The sequence below is a fragment of the Serinus canaria genome, chromosome Z, assembly GCF_022539315.1.
Source record: "Serinus canaria isolate serCan28SL12 chromosome Z, serCan2020, whole genome shotgun sequence".
NCBI classification, from domain to species: Eukaryota; Metazoa; Chordata; class Aves; order Passeriformes; family Fringillidae; genus Serinus; species Serinus canaria.
In genome coordinates this window covers 48,363,653-48,378,692 of record NC_066343.1, presented here as the reverse complement: position 1 = coordinate 48,378,692, position 15,040 = coordinate 48,363,653, and the positions used below count along the sequence as shown (strand labels likewise).

Here is a 15,040-nt window from a genome sequence, read left to right as displayed (position 1 = left end):
GAGGTTTGCCCGTGCCCACCTCCCAAGCCTGTCCAGGTTCCTCAGGATGGCATCCCTTCCCTGCAGGTGTGGGTGCCCCAGGCAGGCTGCAGTCAGTGAACGTGCTGAGGGTGCACTCAGTGCCACTGCCCACGGCACTGCAGAGGTGTTGGGCTCTGGGGCTGGTCCCCCAGGGACACCACCCATCACTGCTCTCCCCATGGACACTGAGCCACTGACCACAGCTCTGAGCACAGCCTTCCAGCCAGTTCTTTATCCACTGAGTCACCCATCCCTCAAACACATGTCTCTCCCATTTAGAGACAAGGATGTCATGTGGGACAGTGTCAAACTTTGCATACGTCCAGGTAGTTCCATTATAGAATGTTACTAGATTTCTCAGGAAAATATTTGTGCCCTTAGTGAAGCCGGGTTGTCTGTTTCCAGTCACTTCTTTGTTTTCCATATACCTTAGCATGATGTGCAGGAGAATTGGCTCCATGATCTTGCCTGGCACAGGTGAGACTAACTAGCTTGTCGTTCATTGTGTCTTTCACTTTTCCCTTTTCAAAAATCAGGGTTATCTCTCCCTTTTTCCAGTCATCACAAGCTTCACATTAACAACATCATCTGCCAACTCCCTCAGAACCCTTGAATAAATTTCATCAGGTCCCACAGACTTCTGCACATTCAGGATGGTTGTGAGCATGACCTTCTCCTACAGTGGTCTTAGGATCTTCCTTCTCTCAGTCCCTCCATCTGCTTTTCTCAACTTGGGCAGTGTGCCTGGAGCACTTGCCTTTGAGGACTCAGGCATAGAAGTAATTTAAAACCTCAGCCTTCTCTTTATCCAGGGTAGCCAAATCATCAGATGATCAACATTTTAAAAGATTTTTCACTTAGTGCTTTAAATTGTGTATCTATCATTCCATTTTATTCTATTCCATATCATTATTCAAATTTACACACACACAAAAAAAAAATCTGTAATTACTGTTATATTATCTGGACATGTAATTTATAATTTCATCATTGTTGTGTACTATTCAATTAATTCTTGTTTTTCTTATAAATAATTTTGCCTTGGTAAGAATGTTGCAGAGTCTTTGTTTCCTCTAAAGATTAAGTATTACAATTGGCCTTTTGTTTCAGGAATTCATGCGCATGATTGGCAATGACAAACAAGGGCAGATGATTGTATTTCATTTGATAGAGCTTTTGAAGAATAATGGACGACTGCCGAGACCAGATGGATGCCCTGATGAGGTGATTTACTGGGTTAAAATATTACTGTAGTGTGAAGGGTGCTCAGTTAGGGTGAATACCTCTAAATGCAAACCTTATATTTTGTTCTGCTTGGACCACTAAAGTATTTATTCAAGTGGAATGGCTGTGCTGTTATTTTATCAGTTTCATGATGAGTATAATCTTTTTTTTTTCTTTTCTGATTCTTTCTCAGTACTTTAGCTTGTACTGCCTCAGGAACCCAGACTGTAGTCTTGCTGAATATATGAAGTGGGACTGCTATAACCTAGTGCTGTACTTGGGCACTCACACCTCTTTTTCAGAAAGATACATGTATTAAGGCAACAAGATTAGTATATAGAACTTGTTCTGTGTAAGTCCCATGTCGAGATTCTCATTCAAAGCTGTGAACTTTGGATTTTTTTGAAATCTGTAATATTCAGCAAAAAAATCTTAATATCCACCTAAGGTTTTTCACATTTAATTCCGGGATGTAAAGAGCTTCTTATCTTGATTATTGCCTTTCTGTTACTGTTCCCTTCTCAAGTGTGGAAGGCTCATGTTTATAATGTATCTTACTCACTGTCAAGCATTTTCAACTTGCAGACTGTAAGCACAGTTAAGTATATGAATCAGATTTTCTATGTTCAGGGTCTTCAGATTAGTATTCATGCTCTTTGTAGATAAAGTACATCTGAAAAGCTGTCCTCAGAGTACATAAAGTAATTCAGTATTCTTTTGGTTCTACTTATATACCAGATGCTTTAAAAAGTACTTTCATACCACTCCTATGTCTTTTAGTATTCTGTTCTTCAGAGCAGGGTGCTCAAAGCCTGGTTCAGTCAAACTGACCTGGTTGGGCTGTGTAGGTGAATCAGTAGTGGAAAAATGGAAGGAAAACAATTATCGGTTGTTGTTTTTTACATATGTAACTGCCAGCTCAGATTAATTGCTGCATCCAGTTAAAGTCAAGCACACTTGGCAATAGGTCAAGAAATAGTACATTTAAAACCGGTGAAAGAGAAAACATCAGGGTCAAGTGATCTAATAGAAGAGAGAAAGAATGGTACAAATGAGGCAAGAAGAAAAACTCTATAGAGAAGAGAAAGAGAAGTCTTTGAAGAACCTTTCTTGCGTTTTATGTACCAGTACAGCAACTGTTGAATTGCGAAGGTTTGGCTTTTTGTAGATAACCTGAATGTCATATGTATAAGATAATAAATAATCTGTTTTACTGAAACTGTATCTTAACTAACCCAAAGGTTTCAGTGTCTGACATTTCTCCAGATATCAAAGCAAAATGGAAATGTCTCTGTGTCAGAAGCTGTATTCATCCCCTTTTGATTCTGGAAGGCCAGTCATCACAGATAATAAATCTTCCAGATACCTGTAGCTTACAGCAGCTTATCTTGCAGCTTACAAGCTGCTTGAGACTTGGTTCTAAAGCAGCTTGGTCAATGCAGGTGTTTCAAATGTGCTGAAAGATAAGAAAGAATTTCTAATTTTTTTCCTGTTAGCTGTACAGATTGTTCTTAAGTAATATGTGAAAAACTGCTGAAAGCATGAGAAATTGGTAATAACAATCTGGATTGAATGAATGAGAAGAGTACAGGTGAAGAGCTCGGCAAGTTGTATGAGACCAGGTATCGGGTACATCTCTGGGCAAAAAGCAAACTGTTGCCATGTAACTATTGTAGTGGAAGTATCTTTCAGAGTTAGTTCAGTTGGCACAGTAACTGTTTCTTTTTGCTTATTTCTGACTAAATATGAAGAATAATTAAGAATTTAATATACGAATGTGAAGAAGTATATGTTAACTTTGCAGGGGAAGTCTTATTTAGAATTACTGTCTTACTGTAAATCTGATTTCTGGTCATACTGATGTTTGTTATGTTAAAGCATTTTTGAGCTTTTTAAAAAAAAAGCAAGAAAAATAGCAAACTTAGCAAAATAACACAGATCTTGTAAAAGTTTCAAAAAACAGCTAGGGAATTTTCATGCTAACTTTTAAAAAATTGTCTTTCATAGTAAGAGCTTTTGCAGAGCCACCTATCCTAGGTTCTTGCTGTCACTGTGGTCAAGCAGATAAACTGAGAGGTATCGCAAGAGTTTAGGCACGCTCTTCTGCAGCTGTTGTTTGGAAGCATGAAGTTAAGCTGGATATTCTTTAGTCTAGTTTCAAGCAAATATGTATGGTATCTGTTTACCTACTACCATTTTTTTTTTCTTCTCCAGATTTATGCTATCATGAAAGAATGCTGGAACAATAATGTTGCCCAGCGCCCCACCTTTCGGGATCTTGCTCAGCGAGTGGATCATATAAGGGAAAACATGGGTGGATGAGAAAACTGTCCCTCCTTCAGAGGATGAGTTGGAATGCAGAACAAATTGTACTTGGTCAGCTGTGTATATTTGACATATGTACATGTGCACACATCTTATCCTTGCTGGAAGTAAAATCTGTGTGGCAAATACCCTATCTCAATCTGCATACTGAGGAATCCTGCTAGGTCTTTTTTATCAGGATATATTTGTTACTGTGAGAACATGTTGATATTCTCAATAGGGAAAGAAATTATTTTTCTAAATTAAAAAATGGGTGGTCATTCAGCAACACCATTTTGTACTGCCTTACTTGGCAGTACAAAAAAGAGGTGACTTAAAATGTGATGAAACTAAGAGATAAAAAAACAGTGTATTTCTGTGTTGAAGTGGAGATGCCCAGAAAAGACTTCTAGAAATACTTTTACACTGAGGATATAGTGACTTGGCACCCTGGTTTGTGTGTTGCACAAAGACTGTTGTCTGTTAATACAGTTTCATGATTTTTTCATTGTTGATGCAGAACTGGCTTCTCTGTGTAACAAAACAGAAGTGGTTTGCTGTGCCTGTCTGAATCAGTTATCAGCCAGCAGTATATCCAAAGAAATGTAGCTGTGTGAGGTACTGTAAGTATTTTGAAGGAAAGGGAGCAAATTGTGCTTTATTGGGAGAGACAGAAAACTTAACTAATCAATGCAAAATTTTAATTTAAAAATGAGAAAAACAAAGATGTTATCCTTTTATTCTTACTCCTCCCTTGATGAGTATTATATTGCCTTTATAGAGAAGAAGATACAGTGCTAACTGTAGAAGTGAATTCATTTTACACAAGGCAGTGTCTTCAGTGTAAATAAGGAAAAGCTAAGTATACTGCTTTTAAATGCTGCTCTTTTTTTCTTTCCATCCTTGTAGTTTTCATGCAGTCATAAGTGAATGAATTGAAAATTAAAAATCTAGAAAATGTCCTCACTTTCACAATTCCTCACTTTGCTGTTAAGATGATCATCTTAATATCTTCCTTCCAGCACAGAAAAAGAATACTTACAATTCAGTATCTGATAAGGCCAGTCACAACCACATCAAGCCTGTTCTGTGTTGAAGTGACCCAAGCCTATTTATTTCTGTGGTAATACCCAACATGAGACTGTTTGGAAGGAGGAGTTACAAGTGCAATTGCTCCACACTCAGCGGAGGGCAAGGACAGGATTCCAGTTATGGAGAACTGGAAGGAGATCAGAGCTACCTGAATGCTGTATAATTCAGCTTTTGAAATAAGTAAAAAAAATTTTTGGACAAGAGAATGCTTCGGTTTTGCCTTGAGGCATAAAACTTGGGGATAATCTCGTATCTCAAAGCAGTATAATTGCAGGGTTTGTTTATTTTTAGTTCAAATAATCTTGTTTGTTTGTTTGTTTTTACTTAAGCATTATTGTTTGCAAAGTATAATGCTTGTTCTTTTTGGACTTCCGCTGAGAGAAGTTCAGTTAAGGGGATATACAGCTTGGCAAACTGACCTGACATCCAGATTTATATTTAAAATGAAGTGTTCATTTTTAAAACTTGTGGCAGTGAGTTAGTGAAACAGAGGTTACTTTCACTGTGGAGCCTCCTTAATATCTGTGCTTAACTATATCCATCTTATCAGAAATTGAAGAACCTTAGCTTTAAAAAAAAAACTAAAAAAACCAAACCAAAAAAAAATCCTTACTTAGTGTAATATAGTGCCAGTATAGCAGTATTTTGTACCACTGTGATGTTTCTATCCCACAATCACTCCTACAAAATTACTATTTATAGTATGAGAGGGTGTTTACGGAGAGCAGTGTGAACCTTCTCTCTACCCATTGCATTTAAAACTATTTCTCCTAGTGTTCTTGCCACCAAGCATTTGCATAGATGATTTTCAAACAATTTCAGAGTCAGTTTTTAAGCTGCAAAGAACTTTGAAGTGCTATGTTCAACTTAACATGTTTTCTCAATTTCTATACATGGCTTTGAGGATTTGAAATTTTGTGCAAAAAATGTCTTTGCATTTGTAGTCTCAGTTATGTGTATGTGTATTTTTGTAACAAAGGAGATAAAGCTTTAAAGTATCAAGACAGCATTTTAGCTGAATAACATATGCAGGAATTATGTAACATTTGCAGTGTATGACACTCAGCAGCTCACTGGTTTCAAATACATAGTAGACTAAACATAATTTATGTAAAAATCTCAGGGAAGTTTGTGTAATGCAATGAAGAAATCTTCCAGTCTGCTAATTTTTCAAGTGAATTAAAGGTCTTTTTCTTGTTCTACTACAGTTTGACTAATTGCATAGTCGATTGCATAAATGTAGTGGTGAGTTCAAGGATGATTTTTAAGTGTCTTGTGGAGTGTTTTTGTTTTGTTTTGGGTTTGGTTTTGTTTTGTTTTTTTTACTTTAATACTATATAATTTTGAGAGAAAGCCATCTCTTTACACTGCAGTGTAACTGTGTGCTGTTGACCAGAGACAGTCTTTTTTAACAACCAGAGGCCTGTGCAGAGGGCTTGAGCATTTGGGATTAATGTTCTTAGCTGGGAAAATAGGACCAAGTAGTGCTTAGGACTTGGGAGATGTATAGTCATTTGCAGTGTCAATATTTATGTGCCAGAGCAGACCTGGTGGCTTTCTCAAAAAGCTGTTGAGGATGTAAATGTAGTGATTTTGCTGAATTTGCTACTGCCAATTGTGTAACCTTTAAAAAAACCCAACAAAACAACAACACCACCAAAAAACACTGTATTTTGTATTTTGAAAGCTCTCAGATCCACAGTAGCGTTGATAATGTCATCTTTTTACATGGCATTTGTATTAGTAGACTAAGTACTTTGTTTTAAAGAATGTCTTCAGTTGGCACTGCATTTGTAATACTTTAGTGTAATCATTATGCTACCCAACATGCTGTTTGATTTTGTTGATAGAAAAAGTGCTGGTTTATGTATACATGACTGCTACTACAGTGTAGAATTAAAATATTAACTACTGCTTTGCACTTACGTTGGAAGTGGAAGAATTTTTAATAAGTGCACAATGTATCTAATAGAATCTCTGCAATCAAGTATGGTGTTGTGTAGTATTGATTTGTTGTCTATCCGTATAAATATGTTTAAGTTTCAAAGTTAGTTTTTAAATATATTCCACACAGTATTCCACAAACTTGCAACAGTCATGTAGTAAGCCAGAGGAGAAATGAATTTTCAGGAAAAGAAACACATTCTTGTCAAGTCCTAGTACTGGTTAAAAGCTTCCATAGTTGAGATAATTGTTGTTAAATGTGCTGATGAATACAACTGTGAAAGTATATGTAAGAATTATATTTTATCCCCAAAATTAAATTTTTAATTGCATTTGGTTGAGATGTTGACCAGCTGCCCTAAAATGTATGGGAAAAGATGTTACTGTATTAAGTATAAAGAAATGTAATTCTTGTGTAAAGAAAGCAAGCTTTTCAGGAATGTAGGATTACACCTAGAGTCTGAGATCTGAGAACAAAAGTAGAGGTGTAGCAGAACAAGACTAAAGGAAGAAGGATGATGTTCAGCGTGGGAAAGGCTTTCTGAAATGTGAAATGCACAATGAATTATGAAAAACAGATAGGGATAGATTTTTCTACTGAAAATGCCATACCATGACAAATATGTGCTAATATATTTCTAAACTGTGTATTGTCTGCCTTAAGTCTGAAATATTCACAGACACCAAACCTGGCTGAAAAAATTTCAATAATTACTATATCAAAATAAACTACTAAATATTGTGCCATGCCAGATAACAATTCTGAAGAGATGTTTGACTAAGAAGTTTTGTTCTGAATTTTTCTTTTTGAATAAGAGGTTTACAGTACTTTATATTAAAGTAGAAAAAGTCCCTTGGTGGTAGGGAGCAGGGAGGAAAAGATACCTGCCACTTATGATTGAAATGTATACATTTGAACACATGGTTTAGTGAAGAGAACTTGAAAGGGATATTTTTAGAAAACTGTGTATCCATACCTGAAACTTAACTGTGTGTTTCTTTTTGCATTTGGATAGTGAAAATAAAAAAACTGAATACAATGGGTGACACATGCCTGCCAACAATTTCTTTTGTACACTAAAATTTGTTACTGGTATTTAAATCACTGCTGAAGGCAGCTGTTCCATTTGATGAGGTAGAACACAGCACATACAACATTAAGCACTTATCTCCTGAAAGAAACTTAGATGTACCAAAATAAAGGTGTTACCTAAACAATAAGACTGAGGGCTTTTAATCTCTTTTTTAATGAAGATTTTCACTAAGCAAATTAATTTGGGATGAAGAAACACTTCCTTTCGTTCTCGGTATTTAAAGAGATGCAAGTCTGTAAGACAGAAGTGCCTTACACCACCTTACATTTCTTAAATTTGTCAGAAATTTTAATGTCTTGATATTCATTACTTTTTCATCTTCCCATTTGACTTTGCTTAACTTAATGGGAAAATTACCACCACTTTTAATGAAAATTACCACCATTTACCTTGAACAGAGTTGAATGTTTTATCAAATACACAGCTGGTCCCTTGTTGTTACCCACCAAGTACACCTGTGTCCTTGAGCAAAACCAGTCCCACAGATGAGTTTGCCTTTGCTTGAGGCAGGACTAGTCCAGACAATTTTCCCTAACACATTCCCCATATGGACCACAGGGACTTTACTCCCTTCCACAGTATATGGAGGTTTTGTTTGGGCAGGGCACCCACTCAATACCGTGCTCTCTGGTCCAGATGTCTACGAGGCTGTTCTTGAAATTAGTCCCATTGTCCACCTGACTTCTCTCAGGGCTGCCTTGTCCCAACAGGTCTTGCTTCTCAAGGGCCAAGATGGAGTTCCAGGTGGTGGCAGGAGGCACAGGGCATCTCTCCAGCCATCCAGTGGTTGTGCTGCTGTTTGTAAGCATGTAGTGCTTGCCTTGGCAGGTTTGGGTGAGTGTGATGTGATGGATCTGCAGACATCCCCCTATATTTTTCTTTTGACCATCATCCACCATACCACAAGGGTTTACCTGCTTGATCTGCTGGGCTGCAGCACACATTTCACAGCGTCCTGGTTGCAGGGAACAGGGATGGAGTTTTCAGTGCTGTGTGGGTGTGACATGGTGCAAACCACACCCATCTCAATGGGGATATGGTTTCAGCAGGAAAAGCCAAGGATCAGCAAGAAGGGGAAGTTCCCTAGCCGAGAAGGTGCCAGACTCAGCCCTGCTCTGTCACCCCCGTCCTTTCTCTGTTCTTTTGGGCCCAGTGGAGTGAGCAGCCTGGCTCTGGCAGAGCAGAAGCAGCTGCGCAGAGCCCAGAGCTCCAGCTGAGCCAAGCCAAGCCCCACTGGTGCGGAGTCCCACATGGGACCGAGCCAAGTCTGGGGAACAGTGCCAAACACAGTTGAGCTCAGCAGTCCAGAAAAAATAAGAAAAAGAAATGAGCAGTGCAACATGGATGATTTATCTTCCAAGTTTGTTTTGTTCCAGCTCTTAGGTGCTTTCAGACTGGTGGGAAAACTCCCACAAAGCTGTGGGAGCTTTCTGCACCTTACTGCTTTTGGGCACTATCTTTGTGAAATGGCTTTTTGTTCACGGTGGTGAACACCCTTTTTTGTACTAGGTCTTCCCTGAAAGAACATCTTTCCCTCCCATTTGAGAGAAATAACCTCCAGAGGCTGAGAGTTTCTGTCCTCTTCCCAGTCCCCTTGTCATTACCCAAATTCTGTGACAGGGATCCCAGTCGCTGGGCTTTGCTACCATCTGGTTTCATACCATGTGCCACAATATCCCAGCTTTGGAACAAACAGACCAACAGAACCTCTCCTCTCTGGTGGTTGAAATCTTTTCCTATGTCTTGCAGCTCACCCAGGGGTGGGGATTGGATAATTATCTCTGGCCCTGCCTCTTCCTCTTGTAGTGAGGGTCCCGCATCCTCTCCATCCCTCACAAAGCAAACTGATTTGGTTTTAGATTTCTTCTTCTGCACAGGGGTGGCTGCTACCAGCAGGGGTTACTCCCCTGATTCAGCTGCAGTTGGAGTGGCCACACTGCCTTCTGGTCTACTTTCCTCCTTCTCCCTGAGGGTGCTGTCTAGTAATGAGCAGTGTCCAATAATTAGTAGCCATGGTCCAACACACTGGATGTCTCCCAAACACCATTTTATCCAATTGCTTTCTATTGTCTGTATTTTAGGATCTTCAAATTGAATGATTGAACAGAGATGAAGATGTCAAACATGTTCTTCTTGCATAACAAATGACAGTACAGAATACTTAAAATTTTCAGCCAGTCTTTGGTCTTGAACTACTGTACCTGTGGAGATAAGACTGATTACACACATCTCAATTTGTTTCATTGTAATAAGGGACAATAATAAGATTGCAGTTGTGTCAGATGACTTCAATAAAGGTACCTGCCACCCTGTAAAAGGGTGAGGAGAACCAAAAGCTAGATTAAGCATGTCAGGAGAAAAAACCATGCTATTGCAGAGTTGTATCATAATTGCCATAAATCAGACTATCTAAACAAGGAGGGCAAAAAATTCCTGTTTAATTTCAGTACAAATATTTTAAATATATACAATCAATTTTATCTGGGTGATATCTGATTGAATGGTGCATGGGGAAAGAAAACTATCATTTTGTTTCATCTCCTCTGTAATCAGCTGAATCATATTACTGACTTCTTAAAAAGTGAATAAGTATCCTACAAATGTTTTTGCATTGGTGATTTCACTTTGACTCTATAAGCTTGTCTATTCTTTCACCAAACCTAGACAACTCATTTTAACTTTGGTCTTTATATTATATAGAACAACTTTTACATAACTTTTAGAAGACTTCATTAAGAAATTGAATATTAACAAATTAATTATTTAAAATAGTTAAATTTATCTGAGTATCTAGTTTAAGGGTATTGCAATACATTTAAAATTGCAGTAATTTCTCCCCAACAAGAACTTCACTTAGCAATAAAAACTCTATTATTGATTTTAACTAACAAGAACAATGAAACAACAAAAAGCTAAAGAATTATATCAAGAGCAGTTTTAAAAAGCAGCTATTCAGTGTGGATGCTGGATGTGTTTCCTGAGCTATAGCTGGTCAGATCAATGGACTTTTCTAACTATCAGGTCACTTTTAGGACTGGCTTATTCTCAAAAATACTGATCTATAAATGAAAAAGGTAAATGAACCTTAACATCTAGTTGGCATACGGCAGCTTTCTCATGGGAAGTGTGGCACTTACAAATAAGCTTATGCAGGTTCTTACCTCTGAAAGTACCTCTGAAAAGATCCCAAGTAACATTCAAGGTTGAACTTAAGCGTTACTTCAGTCTTCATAAATAAAGGACCTACCATAAGGGTCCTTTCATTCTATTCATTTGTGTGCCAGCAATATCAGCCAAAGACATTGCTGTTTAAAAGGTGTTTTGATAGCAAAAGATTATGATTGTTCCTAAACATAGGAAGTAATTTCTTCAATTTTTGGAGTCCAAACCGAAGTCTTCCAATGTAATTCCAGTCCCTTCCTTCTCAATACCATTTGTAAATTCCTCTGCATCTGTTTTTCAGTTTCTGCAATTTCACTGTCTCACTCCATGCAAGGAATTAACAGAAATGTCAAATAATACTATACCAAAGGGAAGATGCTGTGAATTCCGATGGGCTGTCTCTCCGCCTTGAAAGCACACCTTTGTTAAATAGCAGAAACATGATTCAAAGAGGATCTGACAGAACAAATCTTTTTTAGTAGTTAAGTTTGTTCTGTCTTACCCTGGTTTAATTATGAAGACTGTAAGTTTTGATAGCAAGAAATATAACATCTAATCACAAGATTTTTTTTTTTTTTTTTAATCCATGTTGATGGCTCTTCATCATCTTATAAGTAAGTACTCATATTGTTCACTTGATTGTTTACTACGTTTCCTCTTGCTCTTTGAATTAGAGTTAGACAAAATTCTGATCTGTAGTTTTCTGTCCAATCTTGCACAGTTTATATTTTTTTTCCTACCACTGGAAAGCTCTCTCTTCCTCTCTGAATTCCCACAGATAACTATTAACAATTTTGGACTCTAAGCCTGGGGGAGGCAAACACCTAGCTTAACAAGCCCTGGCTCTAATAAAAGGGCATAAAGGTAATCTGGAAAATATTTCAGATTTCAAATAGTGTTCCAAAACCCAAGAATGCACGTAATCCAACACAGGGAGCAGGACACCATAGCTAAAATTAAGACATCTATCTACCCTCTATTGTTCACTAGCAGCCAACTACTTCACTCAATAGATACCACCATCAGGATGGACCCAGCTGGAGCTCTGCCTGAACTGCAGCTGGACTGTGCAACAAGTGACTCTCCCCATGAGTAGGGACACTTCTTGGGATTTCACATTCCTTACCTGACACTGACAGATCCTGCCATGCTCAAGGCAGATCATTAATCCACAACAGATCCTTGGTAAGTGACTAATACTGTGGTGAATTAAAATCTGTGAAATACTACTAATCCTTGTAGCTACTCCATACTATTATAAGCATTGTATAGATCATTCCTTTAGACATAAACCATTGTCCATAAACCATTGAAACTAAGATTGGACCTAGCCCCACCTTGGGTCCACAAAAAGTGTAGAAAGTATGGGGGTCCTCTCTGAACCTCATAACTCAATGACAAGGTCTTCCCTACTCTTGGCATCTCTTGTCTCACTGTGAAGCATTCTAAATTCTAAATCAATTCTCTTTCATTTCCTCCATGCAATAATTTATGAGGTGAACCTTTTAATGAAAATCACTGAACCTCGTCATTAAGTTCCTTTAAATTTATTGAATCCTGTCAAATGATTATTTTACCTTAATAAAAGGTAAAATAATCATTTGACAGGTAAAATAATAATTTGCATCACTGTTTTGAGATGTATTCCATTCTTCCACAACACTAGGCTAGTTTCTGTTCTCAGCCCTAGATCACTGGTGCAGTTTTGCTAGTTAATCACACTCTTTTGGGAGTTTTAGTAATCTCTGGGGCATGGAGAGATTTTTTAATTCTCTGTGTCATTATTTGTTTTAGTACTCCTTTGTTCGCTGAAACTAATGACTCTTTGTTGGTAATTTTTTTTCTTATGGTGCCCACTATGTCCACATTCTCAGCTATATCTTTTCTTAAGTAGCACGCTTTCCTCCAGTTGTTTTCTCCATCTTCTGTGGAGTGCTTCAACACCTTTCCTGAATTTTCTGTGTAGTTTCCGTCCTTTTGTATCACTTTCTCATCAAAATGGTAATTTAAATTTCAAAATAGTATGAAGTTTTTCTGTTTCTGGTAAGTCCTTTGATCACAGAGAGAAAGGATCATCTCCACTAACAACCTTATTTACAGCCTACCATAGTCCCCTACCTGACAGCAATATTCTTTTTACTGAGAAATGTTTAGTCACTCTAGTTTCCAAAAGTCCCTCTGATCTAAGAATAAACATCCTGGAAATAGCCTTTTAGTCTTAAAGAGCTTTCCTGCACAGGTCATATGTGCCTGTGTCCTCTATGAAACCAAGTCTCTATCATGCCAATTAAGACATGATTTTTAATATGATTTAAGACATCAAGCCATTTTTTGTTTCCTGTCCTCTTTCTTGTCCTTGTCTCTATTCCTATGTAATAAACTAACTATAGTGTATGTATAGATATATAAAAGCTATAGATATATATCTGCTAGTATCTAATGAACAATATCATACAATGAATAAATATTTGTATATAATTACCTAAGATGTATCAGTTTAGCTCCCTCAAGACCACACCATGAAAAAAACTTCCATCCACATCTAAGTCTTTATATCAATTACTGTTTTGTATCTGGTCAGAATTCCTGAAGGAGCAATCTCAGAGGAATGCACGCTGGGTAAGGTTCCTGTCCCACACTCTGCCCACAGTATGCTCAGCTGCAGGGTCAGACCAGGCTCCTTCAGGCATTACCCTGACAGGCTTGAAAATTCCTCTGAGGACAACTGAGGACAACTTCTCTGGGTCATGGCCCTGCTGCCAAAACTACCCTTGTGGGTTAAAGGCTTCTTTTTATCTCCAGCCTGTGCCTCCATGTTTCACTTTATTACTGTTTTCCTCTCATCTTCTTCCCATATACTACTGTAAAGAGCCTTGCTTCCCAATGGCCTCTTCATTGATAGCAGTAGACTGTGTCATGGGGATCTTTTGGATCTCCAACTACCTCTTCAGGTCAACTAAGTTAGTTTATCTGTAATCTAAGTTTATAGTTAAATTTAGAGTCAAAGATAAAATCTAAGAGATTACTGCGTTAAGGAACTTCCCAGATGTGGGCAGATACTTCCACAGCTGGGATCAAAGCCTCTCCATAGTGGGCATCTCCAGAGAGCCAGTGGGTACCCCCTTGACTCTCTGCACTCACACTCAGTCAGACTAAGTTTCCTCATTAGTTTGACCCCAGGTTTCCCAGGTGTTTTTTCCCAAGATACATGAAAGCTGTGTGATGAACAGAATTCATCCAATGTGTGGTGGCAGTGTGTCATAAACTAGGAAAGGACGCCCTTTGAGCTAATTGCTTATACAGGTGAGTGACTGCAGAGTAGGGGGGGGGATACAAATCTATCCATGTTCCATTTGCTGAGTAGGAAAGGAGTTGTCATTTTCTACAGTCATTTCTCCACTGCCAGCTGAGTAGGAAACATAGCAATCTCAGGAACTCTCCCTAAAACTCAGAGTGCTAACTCTAGGTCTGTATCCAGCTCTGCCAGAAGGCAAAAATAAATGTCAATGTCTTTCCTGCCTGCAAGTGGAGGCTAAAAAAGGGAAAAAAATGGACAGAACATCTTCAGTAACTCATGAATCTGGACATTTTCCTCTATGGTTTAAACAACTGGCAAAATAAAGAACTAGCCAAACAGGACTAGAGTTAGGAGGGAGAAGTGTCTTTCAAGTCCCTGGGACTTGCTACACAGTTCTCTGTAACACATGTAGCGTTCTATCTATGTTCTTACATATCATCACTTCTTGAGGTACTGGGCTATAGCTATACAGCATAATTGCATTAAGGGTTTTCCATCATATTTAAGACAAGGAAATAGTGGGGAACAGAGCTGAGAAAGCTGTTATTACATACTGCCCTGAACTGTTCCCATTGTCTTTGAGCATTTTTCTAGGAGGTCATAGACAGACCTGAATCAGACTACACCCATAGTGAAGAAAATTCCCGAAAACATTCAGAATAAACTCATGCAGACACAAATGGCAGCACTAATATGGGAATGTGCTGGTATACCTCTTTAGCTGATGATACTCATCAACTAAAAATAGCTGTTCAGAAGCTGGCTCACACATCTTAATAGATTATCCAGAAACTGGACAGTTCCTCTACACTAAGACTTAATCAACAGAACTGTAAGGAATTTCTGTAAGCAGCAAGTTGCTGAAACAATTTTTTCCTCGATACCTAATTTTTCTGTGAAA

At 38.1% G+C, this 15,040-nt stretch overlaps 1 protein-coding gene across 17 annotated transcripts in view; it reads left to right on the top strand.

Moving 5' to 3' along the window:
- The window catches only part of JAK2 (Janus kinase 2), an 86,456-nt gene extending 78,824 nt beyond the window's left edge, over nucleotides 1–7,632 (top strand). For all 17 annotated transcript variants that reach the window (XM_030236923.2, XM_030236921.2, XM_050987283.1 and 14 more), the window contains 2 exons: nucleotides 1,132–1,245; nucleotides 3,460–7,632. In XM_030236923.2, the coding sequence (XP_030092783.2) occupies nucleotides 1,132–1,245; nucleotides 3,460–3,567 (222 nt within the window). In that variant the 3' untranslated portion in view covers nucleotides 3,568–7,632. The remainder of the gene's footprint in view (nucleotides 1–1,131; nucleotides 1,246–3,459) is intronic.
- The last annotated feature ends 7,408 nt before the right edge of the window (nucleotides 7,633–15,040 follow it).